At 32.7% G+C, this 20,505-nt stretch overlaps 2 protein-coding genes across 2 annotated transcripts in view; one reads left to right on the top strand and one right to left on the bottom strand.

The window, feature by feature from the left end:
• The window catches only part of LOC106465088 (visual system homeobox 2-like), a 63,525-nt gene extending 53,670 nt beyond the window's left edge, over positions 1 to 9,855 (bottom strand). The window contains exons 1-2 of the mRNA XM_022393562.1: positions 9,024 to 9,855; positions 1,370 to 1,437 (exon numbers count right to left, since the gene is read on the bottom strand). Coding sequence (XP_022249270.1) covers positions 1,370 to 1,437; positions 9,024 to 9,531 — 576 coding nt within the window. The 5' untranslated portion in view covers positions 9,532 to 9,855. The remainder of the gene's footprint in view (positions 1 to 1,369; positions 1,438 to 9,023) is intronic.
• A 194-nt stretch (positions 9,856 to 10,049) lies between these two features.
• LOC111087310 overlaps positions 10,050 to 20,505 on the top strand; it is a 69,513-nt gene continuing 59,057 nt past the window's right edge. The window contains exon 1 of the mRNA XM_022393536.1: positions 10,050 to 10,309. Within this exon, the coding sequence (XP_022249244.1) occupies positions 10,142 to 10,309 (168 nt within the window). The 5' untranslated portion in view covers positions 10,050 to 10,141. The remainder of the gene's footprint in view (positions 10,310 to 20,505) is intronic.

Here is a 20,505-nt window from a genome sequence, read left to right as displayed (position 1 = left end):
TACACTGATGTTTCATAAATTGTATAATGTCATGTAATAAGGTATACAGTGATACTAGTAAGATGTACACTGATGTTTCATAAATTATATAATGTTATGTAATAAGGTATACAGTGATACTACTAAGACGTACAATGATGTTTCATAAATTGTATAATGTCATGTAATAAGGTATACAGTGATACTAGTAAGATGTACACTGATGTTTCATAAATTGTGTAATGTCATGTAATAAGGTATACAATGATACTACTAAGATGTACAATGATGTTTCATAAACTGTGTAATGTCATGTAATAAGGTATACAGTGATACTAGTAAGATGTACACTGATGTTTCATAAATTATATAATGTCATGTAATAAGGTATACAGTGATATTACTAAGATGCACAATGATGTTTCATAAATTGTGTAATGTCATGTAATAAGGTATACAGTGATACTACTAAGATGTACAATGATGTTTCATAAATTGGATAATGTCACGTAATAAGGTATACAGTGATACTACTAAGATGTGCAATGATGTTTCATAAATTGTTTAATGTCATGTAATAAGGTATACAGTGATACTACTAAGACGTACACTGATGTTTCATAAATTGTGTAATGTCATGTAATAAGGTATACAGTGATACTACTAAGATGTACAATGATGTTTCATAAATTGTTTAATGTCATGTAATAAGGTATACAGTGATACTACTAAGATGTACAATGATGTTTCATAAATTGTATAATGTCATGTAATAAGGTATACAGTGATACTAGTAAGATGTACACTGATGTTTCATAAATTATATAATGTTATGTAATAAGGTATACAGTGATACTACTAAGACGTACAATGATGTTTCATAAATTGTATAATGTCATGTAATAAGGTATACAGTGATACTAGTAAGATGTACACTGATGTTTCATAAATTGTATAATGTTATGTAATAAGCTATGCGGTGACATGAAAAATTTATTTTACCCGAAAATACTGAAAGTAAACATCAGTATTTAAACCCTGCTGTACGTGTCAATTATAATATTTTATAAAACATTTGACTAATTATTTATTTTTAAAGGCTTACATTAATTACACATATATACACACACATAAAGCTACAGTACATATTATACACCATTTTGATTACACGAGCTATTATTCAACGTTTGAAGAATATTTTTTTACAAATCAGTCTTCATAAATACGTTTAATAGGATAACAGACATATAAATGAGATTTTCTAATTTCAATCAACCCGTTTACATACGTATTTCGATTAATTATTTTCAAATAAAATAAGTATCATTCTTTGAAATTTGTTGACGATCCCTTAAACTTGCTTCAAAAATGAGAGCAATCAAATACTTACCGTACTTCTGTTCTTCTGGTTCATGACAAATACTAGATGGGGTGGAAAAGTCGTACTGCCAAAGGAATCTATAATGGAAGGATTAGAAAAGAATCGCAGAAGAACAAAAAAAAAAATCCGAAACTGTAACGAAATTAAATAAAACAAGCTGATTGTATAAGTTTCGATAATTATCTATCAAAGAAACCGTCCCAATATAAAGATTAAAGCACAATGTAATCAACAAAAGAATTAGTTATAACATATTAAGAAACTAAAACTTAATTGATAGCGAATAGCAGCATAAGTTTTAGACGAAAGTCATGTCAGTTATCATCAGTATAATTAAGATACAAATGACAGTTTGGTAAAAAAGAAAAGTACATCGAAATACCGGATCCAAAGTTAAAAACGGTATTGAATTAGAGTTAATTTTATTGCGTAACGTGAAAAAGCATCTAGCTGTTTTGTGTATGATTTATAAATTAAGCATGACAGCATTCAATACTTCATAAATCATTTGTTTAAAGCACGTGCTTCCACCTTCTGAAACATATTCACGAAATATGCAAAAATAAACTTGAAAAGAAGTGTTGACATAACTTGTCGTATTCGGTCTGTCGTAAAATCACCTAATTTTGATCTAAAGAGAAATTTCATTAAGGACTGATTACGGTTTCGTGGAATCAAAACTCTTTAGTGATAAATTAGTGATATTTTCTTTTTAAAATCACTTAATCTTAGAATCAACTGCGATTGTGATTATTTCAATGTAGTCATCGACAGATTCTCTTCGTTTTGTATCATGCTGGTTTTTACGTATTTAATTTGTTATTCAGTATTTTTGTGCTCTAATGATTGTATATTCTTTCTCCTTATAAAGTTTTTATAGCTATATAGAAGATAAATTCTGAACGTGCAGAAATGAAATTATACTCAGTTTTGTTGTGTTTTAACGGTGTAGAAATTGTTTCAGTTCTCGCAATTGAAAACTTTGTAATAAGCACTATTTACTTGACAAAACTACGTAATAAGCACTATTTACTTGACAGAGAATATATAGTGAGTTTCTGTAAAAAACAAATTCAGACTTCAGTATTTTAAATAAGCATTATTCACTTGACAGAGAATATGTAGTGTGTTTCTGTAGAAACAAAATTCAGATTTAAGTTTTTGATTTTTGTAGAATAACACTACTAAGTTTTGAAATCCATTGACGCCCAAAATTGAACAAATGTATTATTTTCTGACAGAGAAAGAAGAAGATGAAATCAGTTTTTAATCAAGTTCTCAAACTTCTTAAGACAGATATATTTTTTTCTAGAATTGTTACTTATTACTCGTGTATCTCCTCGAGTCAGATAAACAGCAAGGCCACTTCGAACTAAATGCAAGCTTCTTCTCTATGTGATAAACCAAGCTGAAGACGCTATTCAAACACAGAAAATAATTTCAAGAAACTATAGTTTGTGACTTCTTACAATGAACGGATGTACTTGATCTAATTTGGAAATTCAAGACATTTTTAACAACGTTACTACAGTTTAACACATCGTTGCTTTACATGCAAAACAGTTTTGCATCTGAGCTCCAATTAACACGCGGTACTTAGGCTTAGAATATGATACAAAAAGCCAAATCACTTATGGATCACAATAACTTATTTTATTTCTCAACTGTAATTAACCCACATTGCTCACTAATAATGTCTTGTGTTCTGATACAGAAATATGTTTGTGTAAAAACAATTCAAACTTTAAGTCCTAAAAGAATGACATCTTCTTTGAACTTTTGGTTATGATAATTTAAAAGCAAAGAAAATCATAGATTGTTAAATTTTATTTTATTTTGTTTTGTTTTGGATATTTGCCCAAAGCTACAGAAGGGATATCTGCTCTAGCTGTCCCTAATTTTGAACTGATAGACTAGAGGAAAAGCAGCTAGTCGACAACACCTACAGCCAACTTTTGGGCTACTCTTGTCAAAGTAGATAGTTGGTTTTCGCAGTCACTCTTAGCTCTTACACAAAATATTTCATTTTAGATTTTTTTCAACGTTGATTTTCTTTGGCCTTAAATTAAAATGGCATCTGCTATGAACTCGTTAGTAAAAAATACAGACATGGTGCTTTGAAAACGAAATTACGTTTCTACATTAATGACGCCTACAGCATATTCGAAAATCACCTTCATTTACGGGAGCCTATGATAATTTTCTATAAGGGCTTTATACACATAGGTTAGAACTTGGTTAATATGGTTGGGTGTACTATCAGACCACAGCCGACATACAACTACGCTGTGATGCTAGAATTTTCTGATAAAGGCGTTAGCCTAATATTTAGTTCGTTGGTTTTTTGTTAAGCGCAAAACTACATAGTGCTATGTTTACCGCAGGGTTCGAACCTGGATTTCTAGCATTGTAAGCTGTAAAGCCTATCACTCTAGCTATAGTTGATCATTTATAAGTTTCCTTACTCACTTACTGCACTATATTCAGTGTAACTACAAGAATTCTGAGTTTTCAAGACTTCTGAGAACTTAATACTCCAGCTGCTTTGGTCAGCTCACATGTTCTATATTTCACCAAGTTTAAGATCAAAATAATTTTAACTGAATGACTGCTTTTGTCACGTGCTCTCTTGCCGATTAAATCTTCGCCAATGAAATGGGCGGGAGTTCCTACAGTATCGCTCTAGAACACGATTACTGGCCTACACTACGTTACTAATGTAGCTTACTTAAAAGCATGTGAATCTCTTCATTATTTTTATGCGCTTCATTTTTCCATATACCAAAAAAGCAAGAGCATATATACCACTTATAAGCTGTATGTGCCACTGATTAAAACTATCAAGAAGTTGACTTACACCTGACCAACATATTCTCAGTCGAAACTATGTCATATGTCGTAGAAGTTATGCCTTTCCCATAAATTATGTTCAGTTGTATTCATTTGCATATAAACCACAGTTTTGTAATAATATTTACATTCAATAAAAATGTTAATCGGAAACTAACAGAAAAGTAAATTAAAACAGGAGGCATTTTAAAACTTACCACCCAGTTAGTGTAATATAAGGATAAGGAGTGTTCAGCTATCCTTGGATAATTCTATACTTACACTGAATCAACTTTGAAGCATTCGAGAAAACGAGAATTTTGCTCCCAATTCACGTTTTATTACCATAGAACATTAATAATTAACCAAAAACGTTAATATTATATATATATATAAAAGGCTTATACTGTACGTTGTCAATGTAAAATAATTTAACTCATAACGGTAACCCAATCAGAAAAAAGTTAATATATATATATTTCTTTATTATAAAAGTTTTAAAGAACAAACGGAGTTTGTACAGTCTATTATATTTACAACGTTCATATTGTGCTTCCAAATTAACATTTGAGCACATGCCTGATTACGTCACAATCCCAAACAATCCATGGTAGGCAAATATATAGCGAAATCCACATATTCATTGAATTATTAAAAATTTTCTATTTTTACCTGATTTTCATAACTATTTATGGTCTTATTATGTCACAAAACTTTACTGATACCAATAAGTATTAACGTGTTAAATTTAACAGCTTTAATTGTACTTGAGTAATCCTGTGATCAAACACGTCAAGTAATTAAACACCCCATTTACGCAGCAATGAGTTAATACACGAGGTGGCTTGAACCAAGGTACATTTGATACACTTGCCATTGTTTTTGTTTTGCTTTTGGTCATACATCTCACTATTAACCAGTTTAATTCTACATCATTTGGTGTTATTAATTAATTGTCCAGAAACTTCCTGAAAACCATGTTTCACCAAAACAGAGAAATAGTTTAATAATACGCATGTGAAGAAACATTGGGCACGAGCTGTGTAAACCGCTATAGTTACTCAAAATCAGGTTGTAATTACTTAAATTAATTTGGACCATTTTGTATTATTGTGTTAGAGTAACTAAAAAAACAGACATTTTGGTGTTTTTAGTAAATGTTTTGGTTTGGTTTAAAATTTGAAATTTCTCGTGAAGTTTCGCTAGAGATCTCTCCACACAAACCCATTTCCTTAGGTAGACTTCAAGCAGGATACAGCAACAGTAGTTTAGTATTCTATTACACGTTGATATGCTTAATTATTTTGTATTTCAATTGCACTTGCTTCGTTTTTACTGAAAACACTTAGATTTACTTTCAAATAGTGTTTGGGATTCAGTAATAAATGCGGGCCGGTCGTGGCCTATTGATTAGTGTGCCAGACTATGAATCTGATAGTTCGTGGTTTGCGTCTCGTTACCGTACAAAAATAATAACCGTGCTCCGCACCATCGGGCCGTGAGTGCGTTATAAGAGTAACAGTCATTCCCGTTACTATATTTCGGGAGCCTAAGAGTTGGCGGTGGGTGCTCTGACTAGATGCCTTCCCTCTAGTCTATCAATTCAAAATGATGGGCTGCTAACGGAGACAGACATTATTCCTGCAAATATTCCGAAACATACAGTGGTAAATATATTGTTTATGTAATGTTATGCACGTCGTCAATAGGTATGGTATTTATTATCCTCTGATTACTTTTAGTCGCTCTAGTTTTGTTTATTAATCTTTATTAACTATATGTAGCTATTGTGGGAAAACATTTTAATTCATGCAACTGTATATGTGTTAAGCCGTTTTGGCGCTCGACCAATCGCATGCCACCAAACAGTGTAAAAAATCTTACATCATTTCATTAAATGTGACTTAACACTTAATAAGAGAGTTAATGTAATCTTAAGAAGACAAGCATGTAAAATGATATTTTACTTGACGTCACAATATTGTAAGCACAGAATTTTGCGTCAGTTTAGTTGTTGTTCTTGTTTGCTTTATACGGCACATCTACTACGGCTCTCTGCTACCGTCTCTAGTTTTTGAACTGTCGACCTAGCGGCAGCCGGCTGCTAGCACCAGCCCCCAACTCTTGGGCTACTCTTTTATTAACTAATATTAGGATTGACCATCACATAATATCGCCCCCACGGCTCAAAGAACGAGCATGTCCGGCCCCGGATTTCGATCCTGCGACCCGCAGATTGCGAGTCGAGTGCCCTAACCATCAGGCCATGCCAGGAAGTTTAAGAACAGGTTATATAATGTTATCCTCTCATGATGCTGCCAAACACTTTGTGGTATGAAACCAACTATTTTCTCGTGATGCTGCCAAACACTTTGTGGTATGTAACCAGCTAAATGTAACACTGTCTGCAATTAACCAGCATCTATCACATATTTTGTAAGTGCGCGTGTGTATATGTGTTGTTTAACGTTATCGCAACATTGAAAACATATCAAGTGACCCAAGAAGTGTCTTGAATGTACTGTATACTGTTCTATATAAAACACAGTTCTGCAAGTACAGAAGTTTTAACTGCGTCTTATAACATTTTTCTTCTTTTATGGACGAGATTCTCTAAAGGAGAACCAAGTATCTGGAAACATTCAACTTAAATTAATTCAAAGACAAAAAATAATATTCCAGCAGCCCAAGAAGTTATCTTCCTCCTTCAGTAACACAACAGAAAGTGGTTATTTCAGTTATTCTGCAATGCTTACGCTGCTACACATTAAAGATTATTGTATATAACAGATCATAAATACTTTATTCATATATTTATTATGCGTTTATTTTTTTATAATTAAGCACAAACCTATAAAATGGGCTATCTGTGCTCTGCTAGTCAATGGTATCAAAACCCGGTTTCTAGCGTTGTAAGTCCGCAGACATGCCGCTGTGTCACGGCATGTCTTATGCGAGAATCTGTGTGTTTTTATGTTCTCAGAAATGAATTTTGATGGTGGAAGAAGTTTAAAATATGTTGTACAAGTTTAATAATTTTTAACCCCACCAAACACAATGGTGAAATAATTGAAATAATTAAGTTAGTTATACACATGGTAAAATAAGTTTTATCAACTTGAACCCTCGGGGTCTATTCAGATATTTCTAGAAAACAATTCTCTACCTAGTTAAGTATGATTGTTGCTGAAATTTTAACTTTACGGGTAAATAAAGTTTTTATTACCAGATAATGATGAAAATAATAATAAAAAATAGCAAATACTATCATGTGAGGTGAAAAAATCACCGAAAAATCTTACAAATAGCAAATGAGATGTGTATACAGGTTGAAACTAAAAAAAATCCTAGTATATTAGAATATGTTCTATGTATTATGTTGATGAACCACTTAACACCCCATGTTCCAGATCCTGTTTCAACGCTTTCAGAAAATTAGTGTAAAAATGTAATCAGTTTTAAGTCACGTATTTGATAGACACACCAGCCTACAACTTAACTTCAAACAATAGCATCTAAATGTAAATTACAGGAAGTAATCATAGAAAGTCCTGAGTGTTGAACAAAAAAAATGTACTTCGACTATGTTAATCTTTGATATATAACACGTGAAATTAAATATCATGTATGCTACTTATTCATATTATTCGTACGGTTTCTCTGCCTATCTTTCTACAAACATTTTTACAAATATTTTGCTTAATTCTACAACGTCAAAATGTGTTCTGTAGTCAGACCTACAACGTACCAGTTCCTAACTTCATAATGTGTTCTGTAGCCAGATCTACAACATACCAATTCTTACCTTCAGCACATATTCCTTAGCCTACAAAGTACCGATTCTTACCTTCAGCATATACTCTTTAGTCTGACCTAGAACGTACCAGTTCTTACCTTCAGCATATACTCTTTAGTCAGACCTATAGCGTACCAGTTCTTACCTTCAGCACATACTCCTTAGTCAGACCTATAGCGTACCAGTTCTTACCTTCAGCATATACTCTTTAGTCAGACCTATAGCGTACCAGTTCTTACCTTCAGCATATACTCTTTAGTCAGACCTATAGCGTACCAGATCTTACCTACAGCATATACTCCTTAGTCAGACCTATAGCGTACCAGTTCTTACCTTCAGCACATACTCCTTAGTCAGACCTATAGCGTACCAGTTCTTACCTTCAGCATATACTCTTTAGTCAGACCTATAGCGTACCAGTTCTTACCTACAGCATATACTCCTTAGTCAGACCTAGAACGTACCAGTTCTTACCTTCAGCATATACTCCTCAGCCTACAACATACCGATTATTAAAACTGCAGGATAACCCTAGTAAGTTGTAGAAACTAAAACTGTATATTCTCGAGCCTCACAAAGCAGTATCATCATAGCGAATAATGTATATCGTGTAGTCCTAAATATTACAAATTATAAACGTTTTAACGGTTTAACTCTGAACTCTTGTTCCTCAAGTTCTTAAGTGAGGTATTGAGACAGTTTTAACTGGATAATCTATAAGGCATTTCTTGCGTCAACATCTACAACAGGTACTAAATGTGGAACTTCTTAAAACTATTCAGTGTTTAGTTTTTTGGTTCTCTAAGACATAAATATGGAACACCACGAGAGCACTGACAACATCAATATCATGATGACCTGGTTTTGTAATACTAGATTTTCACAAGTGTCGGACTTTGACAAGAGTTTATTTCTCATGATGGGTTTGTTATAGACATCTATTTAATGAGAGATATATAGCACCGCTGAGAAAAACACTGTTTATAGAGGTCACGTGATGTTTCGAAATAATAAGATAACCAAAAGGTACGTCCTTACCTGTTGTACTGTGTTGACGAGTCCCTGTTGTCGGTTGATCAAGGGTCAACATAGGCATGCAACTTGATATTGGTGTCACTCTGGGCACTCCAGTAACTCCGTGAAGCCCCGTAACCCCGGTCATTCCAGACGGGACGGACATAGTAGGCATGAAAGCAGCTGGACCGAAGTACATGCGGCCGGGATCAGGGAAACAGTGGGGTGGACCGGGCTGGGTGCCGAGGCCTCTGGGTTGAAACGTGGGGCATGTTGGTCCAGTTACTGGCGTCGGTGCTGTTAACCTTGCCGATGCAGATCGGTGAGAAGAGGGGGAGTTTTCTCTTTGGTTGTCGAGGCCCAGTAGCTCTTGAATGGCAAACGGTGTCCGTTGTATGGTGGGGCTCCCAAGGCCCGGACCAACATGTTGGGTTATTGACGTGAGTGAAGTTGGATAAGGGTTCAATGTGTTAGGTGCAGAGACGTGGATCGTGCGTCTGTCTCCGTGCAGTAAATTCATAACGGAAACCATTTTTTGTTATTGTTTTTTTTTGTTTTTGGAAACACAGGAAAAGTCTTCTCAAGTAAAAAAAAAACTGTTTAATAAAGAGTCCACAGAACCTTTATCTTTCTTACAAAAACTTATTTTACGGAACGGATACTGAATAAGAAGTGTTTTTGTGGGCTAGCCACATTCAATGGGCCTAATCCATTGGCAAAAGGCTAGGTAATACGTGCATATCGGAAATTATGCTTAGCGGAACTGATAAACTTGACCAAACAACGAGGCCAATTTGTTCATTACGAAGAGAGTTAAACCAAGTAAGGGACGATTTGAAATGTGCGTCTGTCTCGCAACTTAGTCCTTTAACGTTTGCCTAAAGGCAGAGCCCCAAGATTTAACTCCTCCCATATGTGACGTAAGGCTTAGTGTGTGTGCTCGAGCTTGAAGTGCAGGCACGCACGCGCAAGAAATGGGCGGTCCAAGGCCTTTGGAATCCACTTTTTTTCTATCCTGCTCATACTATGCATTGCATCGACAGACACAGCTTAACAACAGTAAGCAAATGTGTGTATTCCTAACTCAAAACTTACAGATGAAAATTTATTGAGGATTGTGTTTCCAAACATTATTTCCTTCTATGAAAACTGAAAGATGGAACTTAGAAATAGATTTGGGTTCTAGATTGTATTTTATCTTCGTAAGCGCTCAAGGGAATCATGGCTTCCGCTGCCATGGGAACTCTAAACTAAGTCACTGCCTCTCGAGCTCGTGCCGCCTGCTGAGAAATCGATTGGCTCGTAAGCAGGTAAGTGATTGGCTGTTGGTGTCTCCCAGGTAGCGAATTACGTATCTGTATATTACAGTATCTTCCTCTTGCGATGAGCTTGACAGATTAATTATAATAGAGACAAGTAGTACCTCAAAGAACCAAAGAAAAAAGTGTCTTTAATCTGATGCTCTACATAGTTCCAATGGGGTGCACATAGTCGTTATATATTCATTTATATATATGCATACATATATACATTACTAATCTTATTGACATGTAGCTCCTGTAGCATTGAATTTCACTTCCTCTAACTAAAACCAAATATTTTCATCTTTTGTAAGAATGGGAAAATGTTACCCTGTGTGCAATAAAAGGTTTTCTTTCTTTTTTTTCAGATAAAATTGTTTTTTTTTTCTCATTGCAAACTACTACTAGTTGTTTTTATCGTTATTGTAGTTCTTGTAATATAAAGTTAAACACGGGGACAGAGATTTCCAGGTTCGTGTACGAGTTTGACAAGGTTACAAAACGTTATCTTCGAAAGTTAAACAAACCATTAAAGATGAACCTCCTGAAAGCAAAATATGAATATGTGGGGCACAGAGTAAGCTAATAACGATATAAATGAACGTACGTATTACATCGTTGTCCCTGTGATAGAGCTCTGGATTTCGAATCTTGGGAGCCGGGTTAGAATCCGTTCGATACCACAAAATATTCCACGCACTTTATACTGTGGAAGCTTTGAAAGAGTGACAGTCAATCTCTTAGCGTGAATGGTGAGTTATATGATGCTACAGAGTATCTGCCTTCTCTCTGATCAGTAATTCGAGATTATAGACTGCAGAATTAGGAGCTTTGCCTTAAATGCAAGACACAAGGTATATCATGCACTTTCAGGTTGTGATAGGTTTGCTATGTATAAGATGAACAAGAGTAAGCTAATAACGATATAAATGAACATACGTATTACATCGTTGTCCCTGTGATACAGCACATGTATATATATATGCTTATAATCCACATAATCAATATAATATGAAAGACAGATATTCTTATAAAATGATAATAATAACAATATACTTTATTTATATATATATACATACATACATAGGAAAATAGAGGGACTTATAAAATTATTGATCAATCAGTAGACCAACAAATGCTTGTCTGGATCTATCGGCTTATTGATATGCAGACAAGAAGAGCTCAGACCATTCACAAATAACATGCATAGTAAAGTGTTATGTGTGAATGACCTGAGTGCAGATTAAAGCTCAAACTACTCACACATAACATGCACAATAAAATTATAATAATCATGCGTAACTTGCGAATAAAGAAGACAGACCAATGTTCTGTCTAAATATGTAGTATGTCCCCCCAAAATATAAATCACTTCATTATGCTTATAAATCGTTGTTTGCCTGGTTATTATTATATTAGTGTAATATGCTTCTTTACTCTAGTACCAATACTGTGAAACCGAGGATTCAGTGTTCGCTGTCCGTTGGCCCCCAAACACTTTCTACACTTTGCGGGCGTAGGTGCTCTATTATTCCCTCTATTTGTTTAGACAGGAATAGCCCAAGAGCTGGGGGTGGGTGCTGTTGACTAACTGCCTTTTTTCTCTAGTCTGTCAGTTGAAACTCGGGACGGCTATGAAAGAAATAAGCTTAGACCGTTTACACATGATATGATAATTATGGAACGGTGCTTAACACGACCTCAGATAGGAAACAATAGAATAAAATAGTCCATCGAAAATGAGCATTATGCACAACATTTGGAATAGATCAAAGTTAAATGTAGAAAAGATATAAATACGCTTTTAGTTAAAACAATTTGCTTCTTTATATTAATTGTACTAGCGGTATCGTCAAACAACATCTATAACTTATGTAAGAAATATACACGGACTTTTCCTTACGTTAAATATTTCAACTGCGAGCTTTTGATCTTCTTACTGGAGCCTTAATAAGGCAATGGACAGTATACTGAATAACACAAATCTGTTTCTCTGTGGAGCACAATTTTAAAAGACAGGTGTCTAAGATAAAATACTAACAGTACCTGCCATCTAGTATTAAAGATGTTAACCATTCACACATAAGATTTGTATTGTACAGAACACTGTTGTTAGATGAAGGCTTCGGTAAAAAGGCCGAAAGCTTACAATTAAAGAAAAAGTATTTAACGTAAAGTCCGAGTATATTTTGTTATATATTAATTAACTAAACGTTATGAGTTATGAAAACAACATCTGGAACTTTTTTAAATATAAAACGTGTGCAATTTTAATGTGTTTAAGTCTCAACTTACATTTTGTGCATCCTTATATTGGTACTGTTTTATACTAGAAATGGTTGTGGTCACAGTTTCTTTTGGAAAAAAGTGTGTAAATGGATGTACAATTTAAGCAATCGGTGCTTGCAAGTAATAATTTATGTAAGGTATAGTTATAATTGACAAATATTACGTTATACAAGCAAGTCATTTTTATCAAACCTCATATTAAGAACAGTTAGTTTTTTGTATCTTCTATAAGCATACTAATCAGTGAGAGGTAATAATTTTTGTCTCTTTGTTTTCTTTTATCTTTCGATATTATTGTATTTTCACAAGATGTGAAACTTTATTAACCTTAATTATCTTCAAGTTCTCATATTTTCAGTTTTTATTACAACTTTAATACATACTTTTTTAAACTGTGATTGGTAGTGGTGGGAGCCGAGTCATTCTAATAGTGCTGTCAAATTAATTTCGTATACAGTTCGTATAACTGTAGACCCCATAAAGCTCACTGACCTTCATGACCGTTGTAAAACAGAAATATTCCAATACTAGAACTTAGTTAACTTATTTATTCCCACAATGAATTACTTGCTGTATAAATGAAACCCATACAACGTTCTCATCAGGAATTACTTGTTGTATAAATGAAACCCATACAACGTTCTCATCAGGAATTACTTGTTGTATAAATGAAACCCATACAACGTTCTCATCAGGAATTACTTGTTGTATAAATGAAACCCATACAACGTTCTCATCATCTTTGAATCGAACGAAGCGAGTCCCTTCAAACGTTCTTTATTCATAAGTATCAATATAATTGATATTTCTGATTGGGTATCTGATAGTTTTGCATTTCCTCCACTGTTATTCAGTTCTTATTCAGTAAGTTAATCACGATCATCCTGTATATACACGTCACCATTATAAGAGGCCTCTCAGTATTTCTTTGAGCCTTGATTAGGCGAAACTGCAGTCGACGGCATAGGGTACGGCCAGTGAAGGAATGCATTAGACCTCTACGCCACATATTTTCTTTTTAATCTTACCTTTGGTGAAAAAGAAAATAAATGTGTAACATATAACTATATACATAACCATTAAACATTAATTAGGTGCAATGTTCTAACATTATTCACACACCTAAATTAATTTAAGTTACTGTATGGTGATTTAAAAGGACTCAAAAACCCCATAGGTATTATGTAGATAATTTTTTAATGCTAGTTTATTACATTCCGGTTTCTACACTCTCAACAAATAAACTACACTTTGGTCACCTGAACAGGTTAAGTTTTAAAACGGTAAGACAAATGAACATTTGACTTATTTTGAATGGCTGGTTTCAATATATGTTACTTAATAAAACCAAAACTGAAGTAGGGCTATGTTTTTTAAACATTTTTACGGCGAACGTGTTCGAGCTTCTCAAGATAGTGATTATTTCATACTCATATTCTAAAATATAGTAAACCTCTTTAAGACTAATTTGAATATTTCATATTGAATGAAGGAATTACTTATTTTTAAGTAGCATATGTATTGCACTTGAGAATATAAGTTGACTTTTGCTGCTTCGAAATTGTCTTTGAGAGCGAGTATAGGTTCCAATCACAAATGTTTATTTAATAAGGTTTATAGTATCCACCAAACCTGCTATTTGGTTTGTTTGAAGTTAAGCACAAAGCTATACAATGGGCTCCATGTGCTCTGCCCACCACAGGTATCAAAACTCGGTTTCTAGCGTTGTAAGTCCGCAGCGCAGACATACCGCTGTGCCACTGGGGGGGGGGGGGCAACCTACAGTTAACAAAACAATTGTATTTGCTTCTCAAACCCTATTAACGCCACCTAGTTTTTATTCACACAATATAATCAATCGCTAATTTTACAATTTAATACTGTAGCTTTTTTAGATTTAGAAATATTACATGTAAATATTTGTAAACATCGAGAACAGATCGTCATTTTCTAGTTCTCTCTTAAAGTGTTATTATCTTTGAGAAAACAAATTCAAAACATTTTTGCTCATCACACACATCTTTAGTTGCTTATCTCAAACCAAACATGAAAACGGCTTTTCCATTTACGTCTTAAACATTCAGCCTGTCATAGCACGCATTGATCAATCTGGAGTTGGGAATTTTTAACAATTATTACCAATACTCTACACTTTTCATTTTATACCCTCCTATAAGCTATCTGATTCTAACTTTTCCAGTATCAACTGAAGATACCGCCCTTTTACTGACCTTTTTAATATGCAGATATTTGTATTCTTTTAATATCTCTTCTTCATCAAAATATTTACACTTTGAATCTGTCCATATTCATTTAAACGTTTTTTTGCATAATATCGCTATTAAAGAATTAGGTCAATGTTTAGATTGTTTTAATCAAATAGTATTTTGGAATATATATTCTCGAACTATATTTACAATTTTATAACATAAGTTATCAACTGTTTATTTATAAAGCAGATATTCACAAGGAACATTGTCAAATGTTAGGGATATTTACAATTTTATAACAGAAGTTATCAACTGTTTATTTATAAAGCAGATATTCACAAGGAACATTGTCAAATGTTAGGGATATTTACAATTTTATAACATAAGTCATCAACTGTTTATTTATAAAGCAGATATTCACAAGGAACATTGTCAAATGTTAGGGATATTTACAATTTTATAACATAAGTCATCAACTGTTTATTTATAAAGCAGATATTCACAAGGAACACTGTCAAATGTTAGGGATATTTACAATTTTATAACATAAGTTGTCAACTGTTTATTTATAAAGCAGATATTCACAAGGAACATTGTCAAATGTTAGGGATATTTACAATTTTATAACATAAGTTATCAACTGTTTATTTATAAAGCAGATATTCACAAGGAACATTGTCAAATGTTAGGGATATTTACAATTTTATAACATAAGTTATCAACTGTTTATTCATAAAGCAGATATTCACAAGGAACATTGTCAAATGTTAGGGATATTTACAATTTTATAACATAAGTTATCAACTGTTTATTTATAAAGCAGATATTCACAAGGAACACTGTCAATTGTTAGGGATATTTACAATTTTATAACATAAGTCATCAACTGTTTATTTATAAAGCAGATATTCACAAGGAACATTGTCAAATTTTAGGGATATTTACAATTTTATAACATAAGTCATCAACTGTTTATTTATAAAGCAGATATTCACAAGGAACATTGTCAAATGTCAGGGAAAATTGTAAGATAATCTACCTTTTTTTTCTTGTTTTCATATTTCTATATCAAGTTATGTAAAAATAAAATGTTATCCATTGTACTAAGTCCCGCTTAATGTTTACCCTGTCATTGATAATATTAATAATTAGCTTACCCTTACCCTCTAAAGTAAACACATGAAAAACGTCTTGGTAATTATTGTTAAATTAGCATTTTCTTTCTTGGATAAAGGTCGTATTATAGTTCAACTCCAAATATGTCGAAAGTCTCCAAACTCCAAATATGATCGATATCTTTCTCCAATAATGGTACAACTTATAGCCTTGCAGATTTGAACATTTCAACCAAAAAGCCATCAAGTGTGGGTTCTTTATTAATTACAAAAAAAATAATACAGTCAGCAGTTTCTTGTTTTCATGTGATTTGTTTTCATATACATACTTCAAACAATATTTTTTTTTAAACAAAATTCATTGTTGATTGCCTGTTCGTTTCTCACATTAGGGCAAAGTTATACCTGCCCTAATGTATACCTGCGCTAGCAGTACCTAATTTTGACTGTCACCCTGGCCCCAAAATGCGAAACGCGACTATTTTCATGCGGTAACGGGAATCGAGCATTGGACCCACAGTTCCATAGTCCGCTTGAATACGCTTGGTCCTACTATATCTGATACGTTAGTACATTCTACGTGTATAAATGTATGTGTATATATATATATATATATTCCACCATTTCGTTTATTTTACGTGATTTACACAATATTTTGGCGGACAATATTTTCCTCATGGTAAGATATACCCATCATAAAGTAGGCTGAGTGTCGTGTTTTTATTAAACACATTTTCGAATCAAGTTTCCTTATTTTAACCAGCCTGTATCTTCAGTATAGAAAAAAAATGTACAAAAGTAACCTAATAATCATAAACAAAATGTGTGATTCAATTAAAACATTTTTTTTTTACTTCAAGTTTATTATATAAGAAACATGAAACTTGAATTACTTACAAAAGCATACCGTTGAAGAGTATGTGTTTTTTAACATAGTATATTCAGCGTTTATGAGTTTTACTTATTAAAACCACGCAAGAGAAATATAACACAAGTATTAAAATACATTGTATTCAATTCATTTTTTGAACTGTGTTATTTTAAAAAAAGTTAGAAAGAAAACAATCTTGTCTGTTTCTTTTTTGTTTATTTTTGTATGGTTAGAAAGACCAGTGAATCCAGTTTATTGTTTCAAAGAAACACTTGGATTAATTCGTTGCATCAAACGTTTAGAATATCATTTTACTCGGTTTGTAGTATAAAACAGCGAAAGACACTAAGTAGCTTGTTGTTTTAAGAAACCGTCAGAATGACATCGTGTTCGATCTTTTGTTTAAAATCCGTCAGAATGACATTGTTCGGTTTGTAGTCTTAAAACTGTCAGAGGAGCATTGGTTCAGTTTGTTGTTTAAACTCCGTTAGAATGACATTGTGTTCGGTTTGTTGTTTAAAATTCGTTAGAAGAACGAGTTCGGCTTGTTGTTTTAAAATCTGTTAGGAGGGCATTGTGTTCAGTTTGTAGTTTTGAAACTGTCAGAAGGGTTCAATTTGTTGTTAGAATGATACCGTGTTCTCTTTGTTCTTCTAAAACTTTAACAAGGACATTGTGTTCGGTTTGTAGTTTTAAAACAGTTAGAAGGGTTCAGTTTGTTGTTTGAAGTTAGTTAGAAGGACATTGTGTTCGATATGTTGTTCTAAAACTGTTAGAAGGACAATATGCTCTGTTTGTTGTTTTAAAACTTATAAAATGAACGGTTGGTTGTTTTGAAAATTGTTAGAAGAACATTGTATTAAGTTTGTTGTTTTAAAACTACGAAAATAACACACTTTCTTTGGTTTGTTGTTTTAAAAATATTAGAAGGACACATTTTAAAACTCTTAGAAAACGTTGTTTTTGATTTATCTTTCTGAAGCGTATTATATTGTATTAGTCTTTAGGCACACTGCACCTGTGGAGGATCAGAATATTGGATGGAATTGTAAATGTAATTATATTAACGTAAATATGATTCTTTCCTTGTTGCATACATGAATTATATACCTACATATATGTATTTTTCATTATCTGTACATATATTTTAAGAAATTTGATACACATCAAGGTTAACTTCTGAAACGCAACGCATATCCTTATATGTATAAAAAAACACGGTTGTTTCTAAGAGTATTCATAAAAACGAGTTCCCCAACTACTAGTCTGTGAAAAGATACATTATTTTCAATCTTCAAAACTTATTGATATGATCAAAATATCATCAGCAGAACATTAAAAAATGAATATCAATTTACATATATCATTGTCACGTGATGTTATCACTCTTTTTTTTTAATCACTCTCTTTAGAAAATGAAATTTGATTCAACAAAATGCATAAGTATAAAGGATTTGGATTTGTTCTTTTCTGACACAGTTCTAAACTTCACCACTGTTTTGCATTTTATAATGTCTGATTACTTGTATGTATGTATGTTTTTTTGCGTATTCTATCAATCATTTCGTCATTCACTCACTCGCCCATCCATCCACACATGTGTACTTCCATCTATCCATCCACTTTATTCACAGAAATTCAACGGCGTGGTTTTTATTCATTTGTTGTTTCATTCATTCCCTGACAGTTATAACCAACATTTACGGAAACTTGTCAAATAAAAACAAGCAACATCATTTTTTTAACGTTTTTAATAACCAAAGGTGATTGTATTAAGAGATTCTTTATTAAGAAGAAAAATATCAATTAGGTTTAACTGATCAAAGAGTCAAAGTAAAAACTTACAAAAAACACTCAACAAACTATCCTGTTTTCCACGCTTGGGAACTGAGTTTTTTTCTTATCTATATAGAAAGCTACTTCAATGACTAAATGAACTAAACACGCGTGTATAACAGAAATTTCTTTGACATTTTTATTTATCATAACCCTGAGAATTATTTGTATATTTCTTCTAAGTTATATCTGTACTATAAGTATGTAATTTAATTATTTGCCAAAACCTACAAGACATTTAGCCATCCATATAAATATATGAGTCACACAATCAATCTCTCTCTCATTTTTTTGTCTATCTCACCATTGGCGTGTTTGTGTTTATATATGCATCTATATGTATCTGTATGTCTGTGTTGCATGTAGTACGAAGTGTTTGCTTGTCTGTTTGTCTTTTTTTATTTGTATGTTAGTTATTTGTTATCTACCTTTTGTTTATTTATCTGTTTCTCGTTCAGTAATCATCCAAATTTATATTTTTGTCTATCTGTCTACCTGTTTATATTTAGTCTGACTAAGTGTTTGTATATATATTTATTTGTCTGTTTTTCGTGCGAGCATAAAGTTCCACGAAGATATATTAGTTTGTTTATTTGGTGTTAAGCACAAAGCTACACTATCTATGATACGCCCACTACGGGTATCGAAACCAGATTTATAGCGTTATAAACCTTCAGACCTACGGTTGAGTCACTGTATGGGGCAGACATATTAGATTACCGGTTTATATCGATATTATAAGTTTTTCATCATCAGAAATATAAAACATGACATTTGATTTATGTTGCAATGAAACACAAATCCCGACTGTTGTGATTACGCGACAGGTTAATAAAACAACTTGGAATGGCTTTAGCTTTTCACTTTCTGACTTAGTCTGTGAAATATTTGTTGTCGAAAAAAGGAAAAAAAAAACTGATTCCACCTTATTTTTTCTCAATCAGTTAAAACTAACTGTCTCCTCGATCAAAACCTTGAGATGTTGTGTGTTAAAATGAATTTCGATGTATATTTGATTTTGGATTTCAATTTATCAAGTTGATTTTGTCGTGCATAACAGTACGACCATAATTTTTATTACGATGTTTACATGTATTACAAACAATAAAACTTGCATACAATCCTAATAACAAAATATTATTAAGTTAAATAAGAAACCGCTATTAAAATCAATTCCCAAGAACATCCTTTCAGTGAATAATAATACCAACTTCCGTTTCGGAAGTTTCCAGGAAGAGAAGGATGAAAGATACTTCCTCCGATCCTAATACATTTCATCTAGCTCATGCTCAAGTGCAAAGCTCAGATAATGTAATTGAGATAATTCATTATTTGTCCAAAATAAAACTAAATTAGGTAAAACAAAATGTTTTCGTTTCTAGAAAATAGCCTTGACCAATTTCTCCTTTCTTATGTTGGTAATTTATGCTCTTCAGAGTGTAGAGTTGTTTGATAGCCTGAAAAACTTTGAATATTGGAGGTTTAATAAACAAATATTTGTCACAAGTAATCTCTTTCTACTTAACTGAAGCCTAATAATGATGTAACTTTATAAGAGACGTTTAACATTTGATTCAGTTTCTATATTTGAAACTCCAGTTTTCATGTCGCAACTATACGTATATAGTAAACTTGCTTATTCCCAAATACTCTAAACGTTAAATTCAGTTACAAACGTAAACTATTTACAAGTACACTTTAAAAACCAAGCACTTTATGGGTTTTTCCAAGAAGTATAGAAAACAGAGCCGCTTCTCCAGAAAGTGAAATGTTTTGTAACATGTGTATGTATGGAGCACTATATGTGTTTTAATACAACATAGCATAATATACACGGTTGGAGTAAAACAAAATAAAAATTAGATATCAGATGCACTTCATAAT

Source organism: Limulus polyphemus, unplaced genomic scaffold (assembly GCF_000517525.1).
Source record: "Limulus polyphemus unplaced genomic scaffold, Limulus_polyphemus-2.1.2 Scaffold66, whole genome shotgun sequence".
NCBI classification, from domain to species: domain Eukaryota; kingdom Metazoa; phylum Arthropoda; class Merostomata; order Xiphosura; family Limulidae; genus Limulus; species Limulus polyphemus.
Note: the sequence above shows the minus strand (reverse complement) of the source record. Positions and strands in the feature narration are given on the sequence as shown.